The sequence below is a fragment of the Cetorhinus maximus genome, chromosome 6 (assembly GCF_964194155.1).
Source record: "Cetorhinus maximus chromosome 6, sCetMax3.hap1.1, whole genome shotgun sequence".
NCBI classification, from domain to species: Eukaryota; Metazoa; Chordata; class Chondrichthyes; order Lamniformes; family Cetorhinidae; genus Cetorhinus; species Cetorhinus maximus.
The window spans coordinates 121,857,283-121,877,900 of NC_135884.1; the positions used below are offsets into that span (position 1 = coordinate 121,857,283).

Consider the following 20,618-nt stretch of genomic DNA (forward strand, 5'->3'; position numbering starts at 1 on the left):
TTACAATGTTCCTCACGGTCATATTCTACTAGGAAACATATTAGAATGTTCAATTTAACAATTTACAAATAAATGGTTTCATATTGGAAGTTTTGATTGCATAAAACAATGCAGAAACTCTCAGTGCTAAACACACAGATATCAGATGAGGTTCAAGGTAAAAAAAACCTCAGTCAAGAAATCCCTACCAATAATAATGCATAACTGAGAAATGTATTCCTTCAACTGCTTTAATATATAATGGTGTCATTTCTCAGCAAGGCTTTAAGTACCCAACTTGTGTGCTGCAGACAGTGCAACTAATTTTAACCACAAAGGATTCATTTTGAATGTAAAGTTTCTGGTCACCTTTAGAAACAGTACCTAGGCAAAGATTTTTATGCAACTATCATGCATTTAATAGTTTTCATAATTACTATCCACACAACCACTGGACCGAAATTCTATTAAACACTTTAAACTCAATTGCCAGATTTGATTTGTATCAAATGGTTATAAAATAATTAATTCAGATTTACCTCAAACAATAAATCGATTGGAGCTGCAGACAGCTGGGACAGCAAGTTCATCCTCTCTCTAAAAAATACTTTATCATTTAGGTCTCCTGCTCCCTATTAAGAAAAGGACAATTTCACAACAATGCAATCTGTGTTACATCCATAAAATGACATTTTTTGTTGTGTAATTTATATCACATGTAGTACATAGTGTACGCAACTCTTAAAAAAAGCACAAACTAAAAATAAAAAAGGACACCCGTTGCGCAACAGAACAAATCAGAACTCTGATGGGAACATGAATTTTAAATGTCCAAGCCACACATAGCATTAAAAAGGTTAGCTTTACAATAGGTTATTAGGATAACAGATCCTACTGCTCAATCATATTTATGCTATATATTGACCTGAATTTTGCAGTCAGCAGTAAAGTGATGGCATGCGCCACTACCTTAAAAAATATTGCCCACAAAAACCTAGTGATCTCTGTGGCACGGATTTCCACTTTCTCGATATTAGTTTGGTTCTGGCAGCAGCTACAGGGGATCTCTAGGTGCCCAGCAACAGTGATGTCATCAAGCTAGCTGTTACATTCTTCTATTCGACATAAACGTACCAGCCACACAACAAGGATTGGTGACAATAATGTGCATTATTTATTTAAAGATAAGACAAATCGATTAACTAGGAGGCTAGACTTCTACAAGCTGCTGCTGTAGACTTAATACAAGTCATGGGAATACTACATCACATTCTGTCTCTGTAGTAGTGTGTGACTGTAGTTTAAGATATGCTCCCTTAAAAGGTATATGTGCATCATATCACAACATCCCCCTTTGTTCTAAAGATTTATCTTTAAAGAATCAAATTATTTACATGACAGCAAAAGAAAATAACGTTATGTCTGAATCAACCATTATACAAAGCAATAAATTTACAAGTCTCTGAAACATATTGGCAGTTTGCTTATCCATCCAGATGTGGTTATGGTGATATTTGGTAGAGACTGCTGTATGTTTTCAGATGGCTGGTTCGGGGTGCTTGTTTGTATTCTGTCTTAGACTGTGTTCTATTTGCAGTAGGATTACTCAGACTCTGGTTGTGTTGTTGTTCTGTTCTGATTTGGTATCTGTTTCATTGTACTATCATGCCATTTGGTGCACACACGTGATATGATCTTGATTCAGGGCATATGTTGATGATTCCTGATGGATTCCATGTAATGGGTAATTTGTATGTCAGTCATGAGGATCTTTCACCTTCCCCTGTTTTTTGAGTAATGTATCACGTACTCCTGACAGTAACGATGAATGATGACTGGCAAATCTGCCAAATAGTAATTCTGCATGGGAGGGAATGGTTGCACTCAGCAGCGTCACTCTAAGATTTAACATAGCCATGTGTAGATCGTGTTTTCTTTAATGGCACTTCACGATAAAGGATTTTACAGTTTGAACCAGATGTTCCACCATTCCATTAGACCTGGGGTAATGTGGTGAAGTGGTATGGTTGACTCCCCACTTCTCACGCATCACTTTAAAGGGTCGTCCAGTGTATCGGGGTCCATTGTCAGAAAAAACCTTCTGTGGTGCCCTGAAAAGACTGAAGATTGAACTTAAATGTGTCTGCAATGGTTGTACTAGATGTATAATTGAAAGATAATGGAAAATTTGGAAAAGTAATCCATTACAATCAAGAAATCATCTCCGAGGATGCTGAGGAGGTTAGTTGCGAGTCAGGTCCATGGATGTGTGGGTACCTTCAGAGGCACTATTGCTTCTTTCTGGTTGCTTGGCATGAAGGTTTGACATGCCTCACATTCCCTCATGGCCTTTTCAACGTCTTGGTAGATTCCTGGTCAATATACCGTCTCTCTAGCCAACCTTCTAGATCAATCAATTCCCACGTGCGCTTGGTGCAACTCTTGGAGATATCAGGTCGCATGGAGCTTGGGATGATGACTTGCTTTCCCTTGAAGGTGACTCCTTGAGATATCTCAAGTTCATCTCAATAGGGCCACAATGTTATATGCTCTAGAACATTCTGGAAGGACTCTAGCCATCCACCAGTCACTGCCTTCCATAGCTGCTGCAGTATAGGATCATTGCACGTTTCTTGTTGTAGTGCTTGGCACTTAGGTTGCCCAAAATACACAAGGTCAACATGCAGAACGTCTTATATTTCAAATGTCAATGAGATCAGTTTGCAGATCGAGGGAGATGTCTGCAGTTTTTGATGGGTTAGGTAGACAGCTTAGAGTATTGAATGTGACCAGCAATTACCCAGCTTGTAGCATACATCTCAATCATTGCCTTGTAGGCGCTGTAATCTTGGTGATGCACAAGTTAGGGGATTTTGTCAGATCAATTCAAATGGCTGAGGTGGGTTTCCATGACAAACTTCTTTTCAAATAGGCAAGTGTGAAATCACTGGATGCCAAATACCAGTGCCAAGATTTGGTGTTATATTTGAATAATTAGCTTGGGCACTGGACAAACACTCTGAGGCAAAAGCAATAGGTTTCCCTTTCTGGAGAAGGCACGCTCAGAGTCCTTTTTGGCATCTATCAACTTCAGTATCCTCGGTTGGGTTGTAAAGCTAAAGAGTTGATAGTCCTTCTATGACTTTTTAAAAAGTCGTTAAAACCATGTTGCTGATCCTGCTGCCAAACAAAAGTACTTTTCCTTCAGAAGTTCATGAAGAGATGAGGCTTTCTGGACATAGTTAGGTATATGAGGTGAAAAGAAATTAAACTGAGGCAATGTCGCAAGTCATTTTTGTCTTGTGGAGTGGGCATTGCACTATATCTTCTAGCTTGCTAGGGTCAGGATGAATGCCCTGCATCAAATAGATGGATCCGAGAAAGTTGACGTGTGTTGTGTTGAAGTTGCATTTCAGATTATTAAACACAACTTCTCGGCATGCAGCTTCCAGCAGGTGAAAATTTCGACCATGCTCCTGTTTTGCTTTATCTATGGTGGCGATATTGTCTGCTATGCAGATGAGTCCAGGGATCTCGCACGTGATCCTGTCCATATGTTATTGGAAAATATCCTGGCTTGTGGAAAACCCTAACAGTAGCGTTTGGAAACAGCATCTCCCAAAAGGAGTACAGAATGTCGTTACTGCCTGGGATGGCTTCTCCAGATGCACCAACCAGTAGCCATCTTTAGTGTCAAGTTTAGAGAAGAATTTGGCATTCGCAAACTTGGGGTTCAGCTCCTCACGTGTAGGGATTTTAGAGCTGCAGTCAGGTATTTTTGGTCTGTACAAATGCATATAGAACCATCTTTCTTAATGACGCTTGTGATGGAGCTACCCAATCTGTGCAATGCTGGACTCTGACTTTGCCATCTCTCTCCATCCAATCCAGTTTGGCTTTCATCTTTTTCTGGATGTGAATGCTATGCTTAGACGATGGACTGAATAGCATCTACAGGTAGATGCAATGCTTGAACGATGGAATTATCAATGTAGAAATTCCACAAATATAAAATTAATTTTAAACGGTCAGAGAGATTCTTCAGCAGCAGTTATGACTCAGTACATGGTTAAAAATTTAGTTGCACTTCATTCAACAAAGCACTTTTTTTTAAAAAGAGCAGCAGCATTAAAGAGCATGTTTGCTTCAGTTTAAGTGATTTCTAAAGATTGCCATCTACAGGAAATTTCAACAGCCCACACTATGGAGGAGCAGCGAATGAACTTCTGATTTCTGTGTTTAACTGTGCATGTACAGATGCCAGAAGTTGATGTCTGCTTCACAGTTGTAATGATAGCTGTCATGTTCTGGTATATCATGAACTTTTAGTCAATAGTTAAAATATTTTGAACACAAACACAAACAATCTATTAAAATGGCTTCTGCAAATCATGTGACCAGAGTGTTCTGAGTGTCAAGCAAATACCTAATTAAATGTGGACATTCACAGCCATTCAGAGAATGCACACATCTCTTTGTTTAAGGATGGACCGTCAACAAAAGAACTATTGCATTCCAGCCAGCTCATCTTTTCTGTTTCACCATGGGCAAAAGAAACATCGAAACTCAATGTGCATTAGATTAATATGAATGGATTCTCATCAATCTTCCATTGTATTATGGTGATCTCTCACCTAAACTGGAAAGGACAAATTTCAAGAAAGTGTCAAACAATAATAAAGGGTGTTTAATCAACACCCACCCCTTTTTGAAAAAAGGATTTTGAACTAGCCAAATGGTGGAGCAGCAATTTTGTGGTCTACTTTAAAAAATCAGTAAGAAGCTGCTCAGAGGCAGAGATTCCAGTGAAAGCCACTAACCAGTTGCAAGACATCCAAGCAGCCAAGGTAATAAACAGCAATAAATTGAAAGTGGGAGATTCCTAACAAAGAGAAGGACTTGTTTCAACTTCAAGTTCACCTGAGCGCCAACCCTCTGGAAATTCAACCACAAGAGGCCTTTCAACTTACTGAAAATCCTCTGCTTTACAAGATCTTCGCTTCAATCAAAGCATCAACTCAACTAAAAAACCACAGGTCTGCTGAGACCATGAGAAAGACTGAGACAATCATAAATTGTAATTCAATTGTTTTTTCCCCTCGTCTGTACCTAATCTATATGTTAGTGAGTTAAGGGAGTGGGTCATCATGTTTTTAATCCTCGGGGGCGGGGGGGGGGGCAGAGTGTAATAAATAATTACCTTATTTTTAAATTTCCAGCAGCAAATTTTGTTGTGAAACATTTAAATTGGGACAGTCACTCTGAGGTTAAGAAAACACACAACCCTCACACACAAAACTCACTGATCATGTGCAGCAAGAAAACACAAATTCTGTCCGTGACACAGCGAACATTGCATTTTGCAGTCTCAACCACCAGAAAATCTGGGCCAATATTTTTCTTGAAAGTGCAAGGTAGGTGTTCCAATTTATAACTAATTACATTGATTGCCTTAAAACCTACAGAAAAGACGCAGGGTCCTTTTCTAAAGAACAGTGAAGCTACTGAAAAAAAAATGCTTGGCCTGGTTAACAGTTGTAAATTATTAAAAACAAGACTGATGAAAATAATACAATTAAAAATAAATTCAAACTGTCTGGCATGCACATATATACATTAATTACCCCACTGGATTTAGCAAATGTACATTTATTTGATTGCTAACATTTCTATTATACTATTTAATCATATGGTGAGAAAATTTACAAATAATAAATCCTGTATGATGCACTTATTAAATGCATAGGGCAATCTTATGATTTTTACACTCCTAGCATGGAGCTTTCTCTGCCAAAAGCACATACTGGTGATCCCCACAATTTTCTGTTCATTAATTTTGAGATACAGAAAATCATGACTAGCAGGCATGGTAGCAGCAATTCATGGTATTGGTTTCAACAGAAGATCTGTGCTAAGAGCCCAATTTGTTAAAATTATCCCTTTATTTATATTATTTGTGGATACAACCTGTGCGCCTGCATTGAGTTCGCAGCCTGCCAAGTCAATTTTTATTATAAAACTAAATTAAATTTTAGACAATCAGTATTGTATTAAATATAAAAATTCCGAAAAGTATTTACGGGCAACTGCCTGAATATTTTTATTTGGGAGTGTGCATTGCAAATGTTACACAAAATGCTTCAATTAATCAGAACCTTATGGTACCCTTTATACTCCAATTCTTAAGCTAATAATAGACCTGCCTTTGATGGCAGTACGTTCAATTAAAAAGAGGTAGAATTGCTTCCTCCAGGTGGTTAGTTGATTGCTTCAAAGGGTGGTTTTCTTGGGTTTTTCTGAAGGCAAAAGCACCACTGCCAAATATTTTTCCTGAACTATGAGCTTTGACTACCTGTAAAGTCAGCGAGAAGTACAGGCGGCAATGGCAGAAATGACAGGTAGCAGTACAAGCTAACAGGGTGGTGTCAACACCGACAATTGATAGCCCCAGTTGGAAGGACCAAGTCTGAAACTAATCATGTGGTCAACTCAGCCAATCAGACATAGTTTTGACCCTCCCAGACACTTAGGTGATTAATGTGGGAATCAGAAATGAAGCTGACAGCTGGGCTGGAAAAATAGTGTGGCAGAATGGACAGAGTCAGCATGGATTTATGAATGGGAAATCATGCTTGACAAATCTACTGGAATTTCTCAAGGATGTAACTAGTAGAGTTGATGAGGGGGAGCCAGTGGGTGTGGTTTATTTGGACTTTCAGAAGGCTTTTGACAAAGTCCCACCTAAGAGATTGGCGTGTAAAATTAAAGCGCATGGGATTGGGATGGATAGAAAACTGGTTGGCAGATAGGAAACAAAGAGTAGGAATAAACGGATCTTTTTCCGAATGGCAGGCAGTAACTGCTGGGGTACCACAGGGATTGGTGCTGGGACTCCAGCTATTCACAATATATATTAATGATTTAGATGAGGGAACTAAATGTAATATCTCCAGATTTACAGATGACACAAAACTGGGTGGGAGGGTGAGCTGTGAGGAGGATGCAGAGATGCTTCAGTGTGATTTGGACAAGCTGAGTGAGTGGGCAAATGCCTGACAGACGCAGTATAATGTGGATTAATGTGAGGTTATCCACTTTGGTAGCAAAAACAGGAAGGCAGATTATCTGAATGGCTATAAATTGAGAAAGGGGAATGTGCAACAAGACCTGGGTGTCCTTGTACACCAGTCGCTGAAGGTAAGCATGCAGGTGCAGCAGGCGGTAATGAAGGCAAATGGTATGTTGGCCTTCATAGCCAGAGGATTCGAGTACAGGGGCAGGGATGTCTTGCTGCAATTATACAGGGCCTTGGTGAGAACACACCTGGAATATTGTGTGCAGTTTTGGTCTCCTTATCTTAGGAAGGATGCTCTTGCTATAGAGGGAGTGAAGCGAAGGTTTACCAGACTGATTCCTGGGATGGTGGGACTGACATATGAGGAGAGATTGAGTCGGTTAGGATAATATTTGCTGCAGTTCAGAAGAATGAGGGGGGATCTCATAGAAACCTATAAAATTCTAACAGGGCTAGACAGGGCAGATGCAGGAAGGGTGTTCCCGATGGTGGGGGAGTCCAGAACCAAGGGTCACAGTCTGAGGATATGGGGTAGACCAATTAGGACTGAGATGAGGAGAAATTTCTTCACCCAGAGAGTGGTGAGCCTGTGGAATTCGCTACCACAGAAAGTAGTTGAGGCCAAAACATTGTATGTTTTCAAGAAGGAGTTAAATATAGCTCTTGAGGTGAAAGGGATCAAAGGATATGGGGAGAAAGCGGGAACAGGCTATTGAGTTGGATGATCAGCCATGATCATAAAGAATGGCGGAGCAGGCTCGAAGGGCCAAATGGCCTACTCCTGCTCCTATTTTCTATGTACGTTTCTATGTATCATACTCACAGAAAGTGCAGATCATTTACAAGACTTTTAATAGGAGGGACATCTCAAAAAGTACAGATGCTTCATAGCAAAGACATACCCAAATCAATTTATTAAGTTCTCATCAACTTTGTAGGCAACAATGATGGCTGTGCTAACTCTATACAGCATTTGTGAAAAAGATCAGCAATAAAGGGCTCTTATGAGTAGGTAATCATTGATGACTTGGAAAATCTATTTGTGGCCAAGAGTACATCCAGTGTAAGAGGCAGATTAAAAGGGTGATCCAAAAAAGTCTGCTAAACTTTCAATGATTGTGTTTATCTTTGGGCAATTCCATTAAGCTCAATAGCCTTTGAATGTAAAAACTAATAACAATATTTTTCATGCATTGATCTAAAGTGCAATATCATTTGAACATACTATTTATTCATAGCAATGTTTATACTGATCACATTTTACACTCAATTTATTCGAAACATCCGGAAGTGTTTTTTAATCTTTACTTTTGTTTAATTAATGTGGAACATTTTAAAAGAAGAAAATGCCATCTTTTTCTAAAATAGGTCTACTTGCTGCTCTGGAGCCACACCATTAATCAAATGATCATCACCACAACCCAGCACTGGTTTTGGAACGCCGACTGTTTGGAGCACATTAGATTTAACTTCTATAATGTCTAAAGTCTTGCACATGCACAAACCTCCTATCCCACAATTATTTTCTATAATACTTCCTGACCATCCCTATTTCTATTATATCTGTCAATTAAACGTACAATTTATTCAACTCATACCGATTAAATCCTCCCGTCTTGTTTTTTTTTTAATGCAGGTTCCTTTTTACTTACCTATGAATCCTCCCAATTGAATCTCCAAGACAGATGATACTGTTGTCCTTCACACCCTTCATCAGAGTAGATAAAAGCAGGCCCAAGGCTCAATTCTGATGCTCCCGTCCTGCTGCTGCTTCTACCCTACTCAATCCCAGAGCCCTGCACCAAAGCTGCCCAGCAACCTATCCCGCCCCCCAAGTACCACCTCTGGTAACTGAACCCTAATTTGGACCTGGCGATGACCTTCTCCCACTTCTCTTTTCTGCACCGTCTGTCAGTTTCTCCCCCCACAACCACCACCACAAACGCAAAACACTTGCATCAATTCTCCGTTGCTGGTCTTCCCCTGAAAAATCCATCCCATGCCCTTTTATAATGGGACTCTGCTCCCTCTCACCACTCTGTCACCAATGACTCACACCCGCCACCAAACAAATATTTCACATATACACAGACCAAACTTCCATCACCACTGGACCAAGTTCCCTCCTTCCAGTGTTCCAACATTAGTGTTGTACACTTACACTCCTCCTTTATTCTTACCAGGCCATAGTACCCTCATCCAAATGTTTACAAATGCCAGGCCTCCCAGGCCCCTTCAGCCCAACCCCGCTTCCAGGTACACGCAGATCTGTGCAATTCTTTCCCGATGCAACAACCCTAAGGACCACTTCCCTAATTCTATCAACTTACTCAGTTCTCCAAACATACTGTATTTACTCGCAAATCCTAGAATTGATCTCCAGTCCAACTGCTATTTGTAATATTTACTCTGTTACTTTTAAAGTGAGTCCTATTTATCCAGGGTAGTTTTTTTTTTAAAGTAGATACTTAAGGCCACCACTTACAGCTTCCACGCAAAAAAAAAAGCACAATCATAGATTTGAGCCTGAAAATATCACTAACTGTGATGATTACTGAATGAGTCAAATCCAATTTTATCTTGTTCAGTTTAGCCCAGGAACTGAAGCACAGTATAAAAATGAAAGCCGTTCACATTGAGAAATATTTCAAAAATATGTAAGGGTTCTTACAGGCTGACCAAGCGTCAGGTTGCCCTGATGAATATACTCTACTGCAGCCTCGAAGGAAGTTAGGCAATATCCCAGCTCATCCTTTACTGCACTGCAAAATCTAAAATTCTTGATATAACTGAGATTGGCCATCCTGCAATGAGAAAAATGTTTATATAAACATTTTAAAATAGATTTTTACAATCAACATTTTGTATGTGATAGCATGTTTCACCAGATGCAACAACTATTCTCAATAGCTGTGAAACAGTTTAATATTTTGAAAGCTTAATCAATAACAATAGTGTCATTGTAAGAACACAGCCAAGAGCAGTTATGAAACATTCAATATCACAGGACCATAGGAAAGGGGACGGTTTACATTTAATATTTCATATCCTAAAGTTCTTCACAACCACTGAATTATTTTTAAAGTGGAGTCTGTTATTTCGTAGGCACAAACATTAGGCAATTAGCACACAAGATCCAAATTTAAGGAACATATCTTTTTATTTTCTGTTGGACCGTAGATTAGAATTACAATGGCTGCAGTTTAAAGGACGTATCCACTGGAACAGGATGAGAGATATATACAAAGTTGTAGTCTGGAACAGAGTGTGCCATGAAAGGCAGGATGGTGCCGGAAAGGAGTCCTAGACCAAGGGAGCTGCCTAACAACAGCATTTTAATTGGGGATTTAAGAACGGGTAGCGTTTAGATTATAGAGTTAGAAATTAGCAGTTCACATTTCTTTCTTTTGTCACTGGTTAACAACAGTTTGTTCAATAAATAGTTATTTACTTATTAAGTTTACAAACCTGGTGCTCATATTCTGTTAACCTAAATTAAACAGTTTGCCCCAATTCTGCCTGTCTGGTGGTTTGGTCAAGCTTTTCACATTTGTTGCAGCTCAGGGAACAGCGGGACTCAATATTACAGTGCACTATCCCCAATGAGTCATGACACAAAACAGAAAATTAGATGTATGATCACTTTTAGTGATGATGATTCAGGTGAGAACATTAGCCAGGACATAGGGAGAACAGTACCGTGGATGTTTAAGTCCATATAAATGGTTGTATGGAGTCTCGGCCCAAACATTATCTGAAGACAGTGCCTTAGATAATACAGAGCTCCTTTTCTCAAAATTGTACCTAAGTGTTAAATGGGATTATGACAATCTACGAGCCTGACTCAGGGGCAAGAATGTGTAAGCCAACACATTGCATTCAATTAGTTGCTTCCTCTGGATATTAAAACTTGCTTCAATTTCAAAATGGTGAGTCCAACAAATCTGTTTGTTGGATGGGAGTAGTTACCAGTTATTAAAAAAGATGTGCATGTGGTACTGAAGGTAGAAATTTGCAAGGGATGTCTTAGGTCAGAGATGCAAAAAAGGTAACTTGCAAAATAAACTAAATTCTTCATCTTTTTTGGGAAAATACAAGTACAAGCATGTAAGCAAACTGTTATGAAATATGCAATGTTTTGTTTCCCAAAATTGTTAACACCCACAGATCGCTATTTTAGTTTGAACATTGAGTATTGCAGACCTGTTGTCGAAGCTTTTTGTCTTGCACTCATCAGGACAATTCGCAAGAGTTTGTTCTTGCGCATCGTTTCAATTTTGGTGTGCCTTTGTCCCCACATCAAACAGGAAGAGGTATTTTCTGAGTTCAAACTCCTCTACTCTCAGCTATCCCACCACAAACCAGCATCCAACGAAGATGCTGAATCCTTGAAAGCGCACCTAGCTGATCTAGCGGATGCATATTGCAGGATTCCGAATGATTTGGCTGATTTTGGTAGCATTGAGGCCACAAGGCCAATCCAGACATACATACCTGTAAACCTGAAAAAGGGACTGGAATAGTCATCCTTAACAAACGTGACTATATCAACAAAATGCACGTGATTCTTAATGACGGGTCCAAATTCGTATCTACTGGACCTGCCACTCAGCATGACTGGAAAGCCTTGCTTGAAAGCAAGCTAGAAATCACCTGTTGGACTTGTGCAAGAGCAACGAGCTGCTGGTTGATATATATGATAGGATTTGTCCTCACAGCTCATTGCATCCGCATATGTCTGGGCGGCCCAAGGCTCACAAAAGTCTTTACTTCTACCTTTACGCCACATCTATGACTGGTTCTGCACAATGTGAATTGGTCAAATGGTTGATCAAGTTGCTACAACCAGTTTTGAGCAAGTTTTCCATATGCACGCTAATGGATTCCTTCACCTTTGCAAAGACCATACAGGACTTGCACATCAATAACAATGCTGTGTCCATGTGCTCATTGGACATTTCTAACTTATTCAACAATGTACCGTGCATGGAAGCCATAGACATTTGCACTGCAGCACTATATCATGGCGACCTAGACCCGCCACCAATGTGTGAATCAGTATTCATTGAACTTACAAACTCAGAAACTAGCGCAGTTGAGTTCAGTTTTAATGACACCATGTATGCCCAGATAGATGGTGTTGCCATGGGATCCTCTCAAGGCCCAGCTCTCACAAACGCCTTTGCTGCGTTCCACGAGAAACGTGTCTTCGATAGAATGACACCTAGCCTCTTACTCCTTGCATATTTCTGACATATAAATGTTACATTTGCTCTCTTTGAATCCGCAGCTACATGTAAGAACTTCCTCACACACCTTAATGAGCTTCATCTTGTGCTCAAATTCATCTTTGAAATGGAGCAGTAAATGAGCTCCCTTTCCTTGATATGCTAGTTGAGAAATCTGCCAGGGAGTTCTCTACTACCGTCTACTGCAAGCTTACCTTCACTGGTCAATATACACTTTATGATTCCTACAGTTCCACGCACTAGAAGATTGGCCTTATGGGCAACCTTGTAAATAGGGCCCTAACCATTTGCTTACTGTGCAAGGTTGATGCTGAAATTGGGTGCATCAAAGCCATCCTGCGAAATAATGGCTACCCTGGTCAGATCATTGCTCGCTGTGTATTGTGCAAACTCATGGATGGGCCTAAGGCAGCCACCTTCTGTCCTGAAAAGTGCCCAGTCTACTTCAAATTACCCTGGAAGGGTAAGGTATCTCAAAAATTTGAGTAACAGGTGAAGCTAGCCATTTCACACTGCTGCTATGCAGTGGCAACAGGAGTGGTGTTCGCCACTAACAGGATGCTGCCGTCAAGCCAAAAACACATTCTGTCTATCACGTAAATGAGTTATGTGGTATATGAATTTCTGTGCCAGTGTGATGCTAGGTATGTAGGCTGTACATCCCAAAGGCAGATCATATCAAACAGCATGTCCCTTCAGCTGTTAGCAACATATGAACATATTAAATAGGAGCAGAAGTCGGCAATTTCGCCCCACGAGCCCGCTCTGCCATTCATTAAGATCATAGCTGATCTGTTTGTGTTTCGAATTCTGCATTCCCATCTACCCCCTCGGTTGCCTTTGATTCCCTTGCCTAACAAGAATCTACCTACTTCCGCCTTAAAAATATTCAATGGCCCCACCTCCACCGCCTTCTGAGGCAGAGTTCTAAAGTCACACAACCGTCAGAAAAAATTTCTCCTCAACTCGGTCCTAAAAGGATAACCCCCAATTTTAAAACAGTGCCGCCTAGTTCCGGACTCACCCACAAGAGGAAACATCCTTTCCACATCGTCAATACCATTCAGGATCTTGCATTCTTCAATCAAGTCATCCCTCACTCTTCTAAACTCCAGTGGAAACAAGCCCAGTCTGTCCAAATATTTATCATAAAAGCTATACCGTTCCAGGTATCAATCTTGTAAACCTCCTCTGAACCACCGCCAATGCATTTACAACCTTTGTTAAATAAGGAGAGCAATACTGCACGCAGTATTCGAGATGTGATCTCCCTAATGCCCTGTATAACTGAAGCATAACATCCTTACTTTTACGTTCAATTCCTCTCGTAATAACGGACAGCTTTCCATTAACCTTCTTAATTACTTGCTGTACCCGCATACTAATTTTTTTGTGACTCATACTAGCACACCTAGATCCCTCTGTACCTCGGAATTCTACAGCCATTCTCCGGTTAAGCTTTTTTATTCTTCCTGCCAAAGTGAACAACTTCACATTTTCCCACATTATATTCCATCTGCCAAATTTTTACCCACTCACTCAACCCATCTATATCCATTTACAACCTCCTTATGTCCTCCTTGCAACATACTTTCCTACCTATCTGTGTGTCATCTGCAAATTTAGCTTTCCTTCCTTCACTTCCCTCATCTAAGTCATTGATATAAATTGCAAAAAGTTGAGGCCCCGACAAAGACCCCTGCGGGACTCCACTCGTCAATCAGAAAAAAACCATTTATGCATACAGTGTGTCTACAGGCTCTCTGTAACCACAGCGCATGTTACTCCTTCGAAAGGACTGAAACTGATTAAACATGATTTCCCTTTCACAAAATCATGCTGACTCTTCCCGATTACCTTGATGTTTTTCTAAGTGCCCAGCTATAACCTTCTTAATGATCGATTCTAACACCTTACCCACAACAGACATCAAGCTAACTGATCTATAATTTACTGTTTTCTGCTTCCCTCCCTTCTTGGGATTATATTTGCTACTTTCCAGTCTGATGGACCCTTTCCAGAATCTAGTGAATTTTGGAAAATTAACACCGACGTATCTATTACGTCATTAGCCACCTCTTTTAAGACCTTAGGATGGTCTATCAGGACCCGGAGACTTGTCAGCCTGCAGCTCCATCAGTTTGCTCTGTACCGCTTCCCTAGTGATTGTAATTTCACTAATTTCCTTTCTCCCTTCCACCTCCTGATTTACAAAAACATTGCAGTGATAGCTGTATCTTCTTTAATGAAGACAGAAGCAAAGTATATGTTCATTTCATCCACCATTTCTTTATTATCTACTATTAATTCCCCGTTCTCACTCTGTAGAGGATTAGCACTTGCTTTACCTACTCTTTTCTTTTTTAAATGCTTTTAGAGGCCCCTGCTATCCATTTTTACATTTCTAGCTAGCTTCGTCTCATACTCTAATTTTTTTCTCCTGATTAACCTTTTTGTCATTCTCTGCCGTTCTTTATATTCTGACCAATCATCTGACCTGTCACTCAACTGTGCACAGTTATATGCTTTTTTCTTAAGTTTGATGATTTCCTTAACTTCTTTAGTTAACCATGGATGGTTGGTCCTCCCCTTAGAATTTTTCTTTATCTGAGGATTCTGAAATATACCCTTAAATGTCTGCCACTGCTTCTCTATTGATTTATCCCCTAATCTAGTATCCCAGTTCACTTCAGCTGAAAATCACTGTAGTCCCAGAGGACCATAGGCTGTTCTCTCATTAGAGAGAGACAGCTGGTGGTGAGTTTAACCCAAGAGTCATCACACTTCAGGTGAGGGGCAAGGTTGAGAAGGCGGGTCCTTCATGGATGACCTCAGCCGGTATGGGAATTGAATCCGCGCTGTTGGCGTCATGCTGCATCACAAACCAGCCGTCCAGCAAACTAAGCTAACCGACCCCCAAATAGAAGCTAATCTGGGCATTGCTGGGCCCACAATACTAATAAGGGTAACCAGGTCTGCTTCAGTGGTGTTGGTTGAGAACCAATATTCATTCAAAACTCTTCACTTTGGAAAAAGTTCTACAAGTTATTTATTGTCTACCTAAATACCAGTGGGCAGACAGGGCTTTACTTTAATGTTTAATTTGAAAGACAGCACGCTTAAAAATGCTGCACTACCTCAAAAGTGCACTTAAGTATCAGCCTAAATTATGTACTCAATGCCGGTTGAGGACCTTGTACTTAGGGAATACTACTAAACCGACATTAGATCAGATTGTTCCTTTACAGGAAAGAGTTTGGAAGCTTTGCGCTCTCTCTCACGGTTCTCCCAGTTATGATTTGAAGGACAACATAATTTTCATGAAAACAATCCAATTTTCTATTATAAATGTGCTTGATACTGAACAGCAAAATAAAAAAAATCATTTTACTCCGCACGAGGTTTACACTATTTTATTTCTGAACTCGTAAAATTCAGCTAGCTCAACTTTCATGCCCACATAGATGCCCTTATTTAAGTTTAAAATGCTAGTCTTAGGCCTACCCTTCTCTCAAGTTGGATGCAAAATTCAACCATTTTGTAGTTGCTGCTATTTAAGGCTGCCTTTACTCCGAGATCATTAACAGCAAGGTACCCAGTCAGCCCGTCCTTGCAAAACTCAAAAGAATATCCAACATTAGATATGCTTCCATGACTGGACAACATTTGCTAAATAATCCTGAGCGTGCTAAGAATTACACTAACAACCTCTAAGATTATCAGTCGAGCTCGCAGTGTGGTGCAATTACATGTGCTAGAAGCTACACATGTTAATACACAGGGCCCTGTTCTTTGCAGACAGAAAGAACATGTACACACATTGCATCCGTTTCAACTAAATAAAATAGGTGAAAGCCATTCTCTGGTTCATTCCCCAGGTCAATGCTCATTTTGACCAATTAGTGTCAACATGCCTGGTTTGAATTTAAACAAAGCTTGGCAGTTAAGTATCAGTCATCAGTTAACTGGTGCATTCTCCATGGCAACGCCTCTACCAATCAGAGTCCACTTGCTAACCAATCAGCACTCTCATCTCATTAAGTATACTTTGTTGTTTCTTTTACATTTGGCATTCTTGCGAATTGTCCTGATTAGTGCAAGACGAAAAGCTTTGATAATATCTCTTTTTTCAGCAATACTCAAATTCGGTACTACCAAATGACAGTTTGAACATTCATAAACTTACCAGTTAGGGATTTCTGTTTTGACCAGTAAGTAAAGCAGAACAGGCAGCAGATCATCAGCAGACATAGAATGTAAATGAACTAAAAATAAAAAAACAAATTTTTGGCAAACATTGCACAATCACGCTTGATAAATACATTGTAATGGCATATGTACCGGTACATCACAGGGCTCACTTTACAGTGCGAAAGTCCCAAGAAATTATGGCAAGATTGACTGATGACAATATTTACATCAAACCATAATTTCCTGGGACTTCTGAGCTGCTCCTCAGTTTTCCTTGCCAAACAGTTAGTTATCATAGCTTGGCAGATCCGCCCCCACCCCCACCCCCAACAATTAGAATCAGTAGTAATCTTGAATTTACTGTACTGTGATTGCCACTTAAAGTAAAACTTGGTTATTTTAAAATAAACTTCGCCCAATTAGAATGACAAGTAAATTGTATAATTTATATTTGAAAATACTATCCATTCAAGTTGATTTCTGAATGTTTACACAGCCTTGGAAATCAAAGACTCTGGCTATTACTGTTCAAAAAAATAAACCTGAAAGCTATTGTAATACTAATAGTGAAATAATGCATGCTAGTGTTCTTGTTCCAGTGCTAATAGTGCTTCCATTGGTGGAAAAAAGCACCAGTATGCTAACACCATACTTACTGGTATTCCTTTATCATTAATTTCAATCATTCCTTGACCAATTGACTAATGAAATACATTTATCTCATTAAAAGATTTAGTTATTAATAGTTTTTAACCCACAATCAATGATAATGCATGAAGTGATGCGGGTGCATTGTAGGAACGGGTATGGATGTTGGATTGTTCAGATTACAGCATTAGACTAAGCACCTATCTCTATGCATGCAAATTTATCTATATAGGATAGCTGTATTAAATCTGCAGTTTATCTCATTGTATGTTATGGATTGATTTTTTCATTGGTGTATTTTTTATATTAAGTATTAAATATAGTGTATCACATGAAACAACTTAGGCTTGCCACCCTAGTGCACACTTGTAAAAATGAACCAACCAGAATCTTTGTAAATACATATGTGTATTTGCCTGTTGTTAATTATATTTCTACGGAGCAAAAGTAAAATAAGTTCAATGAAATAATCTAAGTGACACAAGTGCAGAAAAACATATATATAGTATGGCATTTAGCTTAGACAGCACCCTGCAATGTACTACTTTGTTGATTCACTGTAGATTTTGGCCCTCCCTTTCCAATTGGAACAGGACAAATCCAAACTAATATCAAACAGTTGCATTCTTCAGATCCAATGGTGACGGCTTAATTTATTAATGCAGAGACTCCTCTATTCTGCAAGATAAGTACAGACTCTTGACTCAAAAGGGCACATGGTAGGGATCCCTGGTCTCTATCTCCCTGCAGATGCAAGTCATTGGTTGCACCACTTCTGATTCACCAAGGCATACTCTAAATCAATTTTCCAACAAATTGAAGCATAAATTTCCATTGAAGGATCAGGGTACCCAACGGTCGAACTAATGGCAATCACCACCAATATTGTTGTAGGAAAATAATGAGTCCTTGTGATTTTTTTTTTATTACTATGAAGCACATGTAATTCTATGGGCAGAACTTTCGAGCAGCAGCAATCACAGTTGGATTGCTATTCCACTCCTTTTTGCTTACACTGGAATGCAGCTGCACATTTCTCACCCAGCCTTCTGACTTGGGCCGGGTGAGAAAAGTGCAGTGCAGCGAGTTCGAGGCCTTCAGTCACGTGCAGAAGATACAGACAAAAGGAACCCATGCTCCCTTTTACACCACTAGCGGTCCCAGAAACTTTGAGAAGCCATGGAGAAGGTAAGTGGCTAGGATGGAGGGGGGAGGTGAGGAGGTCAGGTGGTCAGTTGGTCAGTCGGAGGGTCTAGTCCAGTGGGGGTTGGAGGGTGAGGGTCACAGCTACCCAGGAGTTAGAAGTGGTTTTAATTCTTCTAACTTTTCCTAGGTAACTATTCTGCTAAGAGACTCGGAACCATCCAAAGTCTCCAATTTAAAATCGGAGTTTCAGATTGTTCCCTATGCGGGGTAATTTCCCATTGGAAGTTTGAACTTCCCAGCAATTGCCATGTAATCCTTGTGTCAGGACCTCCAGGTGGGGGTCCCCCACCCAACACATCTTCTGAGGTACATCACCCTGGATATCAGGAGTTATGGACCAAGGTATACTTTTAGCTAGAGTGGATGATCCAAAAATGTAGTAGAAAAATAATATAAAACAAAGCATGAACACCACTTTTTTTCCATAAGACCATAAGACATAGGAGCAGAAATTAGGCCATTCAGCCCATCGAGTCTGCTCCACCATTCAATCGTGGCTGTTAAGTTTCTCAACCCCATTCTCCCGCCTTCTCCCCGTAACCTTTGATCCTTTTACCAATCAAGAACCTATCTATCTCGGTCTTAAATACACTCAATGACCTGGCCTCCACAGCCTTCTGTGGCAATGAATTCCATAGATTCACCACTCTCTGGCTAAAGAAGTTTCTCCTCATCTCTGTTCTAAAAGGTCTTCCCTTTACTCTGAGGCTGTGCCCTCGGGTCCTAGTCTCTCCTACTAATGGAAACATCTTCCCCACATCCACTCTATCCAGGCCTTTCCGTATTCTGTAAGTTTCAATCAGATCCCCCCTCATCCTTCTAAACTCCATCAAGTATAGACCCAGAGTCCTCAAACGTTCCTCATATGTTATATATGTTCCAGCCATTCCTTACATACTGACCTCGTTGGCTTGGTGACTGCATGACTGCATGTACCACATTTCGTAAGCAGATCAGTTTAAGCTGTGGGCTAGTACACCGATTCAGCTGACTTAACTCCCGCTTGGCACGAGGTATATTAATACTGAAATATTAAACACAGTCATCAGCTTACAACACTGTTTGTTTACATTATTGCCACTATATTGTTACACTATTCTATTGAGTCAAAAACATAGAGAGAAATAACATTGTCAATGATGCAACAGTACTTTTAAAAATTATTAGGCTTTTTTGGTTCACATTAATATCCCCTTTTACAGGGATTTTCATAGCTGGTATAAAACCAGCGAAATTAATACCCACAGCAATGTTCAGCCCCCCATCCCAGCAATGTTCATCCCCCCTCCTGACAAGGATCAAACTCCGTCCCAGTAATGTTTACCACCCCCCACCCTTATTGGCAACGCGGCTGCCACCCTTCCATAACCCCCCATCCCCCAGACCTCTCAGGATGTTTGAACAGTAAATGGAAAGTGAAAGCAGTGATTGCACTTTAAATTCTGCTGCAGTCTCAGTATTCACAACTTTCAGAGAGATAGCGAACAAGTGTTTAACTGGGTGCTCATCTGAGAAAGTACTAGGTGACCTGCAAAGTCACTGCATGGATCAGGTTACCTTGCTACGTACTTTACAGGTCACCCACTACCTGCTCACCAATGCATTTGGGGGCATGGGACAAGGAAGAGGGGCGACAATGTCGCATAGAGCCAGGAAACTGAGTGCAATGAGTGGTAAACTGTTACAGCCATGCATGCATGTCCTGCATCTCCCTCCTGACAAATATGCACCCCCACTCCCCCCCCGCCAACCCCCCAATGTTCACCCTCCCTCCTGCTATTCACACCACACCCGTCCAGGCAATGTTCACCCTCCCTCCCGGCAACATACACCACCACCCCTCCTCCAACACCATGCCTCCTCCCTCACCCCAACTTCCAGACAACGTTCACCCCTTCCCATAGCCCCTCTACTTACTCACCTTCTGGAATCCCTGACTCCGGTCTAGCCAATGTTGGAAGAGCAAGCAGAGTCAAGGAATGGGAGGGGGGGGGTGCGGCGGTGGTTGAGCATTTATGAGGTGAGGGAAGGGTCAACACTGGCAGGGGTGAGGGGGGGGGAGGTGAACATTGTCATGGGGTGGGGGTGGGTTAGAACTGTCAGTGGGGTGAGGCTATGCAGTTTCGGAGGTTGGCAACTCCATTTAAAACAATGTAAGGCGGTGAAGGTAGACCTTCAGGGTTTTCAGTTCATGATGAGAAAAGGGGGCGTGGCTGCACTGGAATTACATCCAACAATTTGCCTCCCGGTTGTGTTTACCCCATCTAATG

The 20,618-nt window shown here is 40.6% G+C and overlaps 1 protein-coding gene across 4 annotated transcripts in view; it reads right to left on the reverse strand.

The window, feature by feature from the left end:
- The window catches only part of ankrd27 (ankyrin repeat domain 27 (VPS9 domain)), a 100,639-nt gene that overhangs the window by 57,387 nt on the left and 22,634 nt on the right, over positions 1-20,618 (reverse strand). For all 4 annotated transcript variants that reach the window (XR_013576933.1, XM_078544403.1, XM_078544405.1 and 1 more), the window contains exons 10-13: positions 19,251-19,372; positions 16,490-16,568; positions 9,726-9,858; positions 519-611 (exon numbers count right to left, since the gene is read on the reverse strand). Coding sequence is in view for 3 of the 4 variants with exons in the window: in XM_078544403.1 (XP_078400529.1) it covers positions 519-611; positions 9,726-9,858; positions 16,490-16,568; positions 19,251-19,372 (427 nt within the window). In the remaining variant the exon portion in view is untranslated. The remainder of the gene's footprint in view (positions 1-518; positions 612-9,725; positions 9,859-16,489; positions 16,569-19,250; positions 19,373-20,618) is intronic.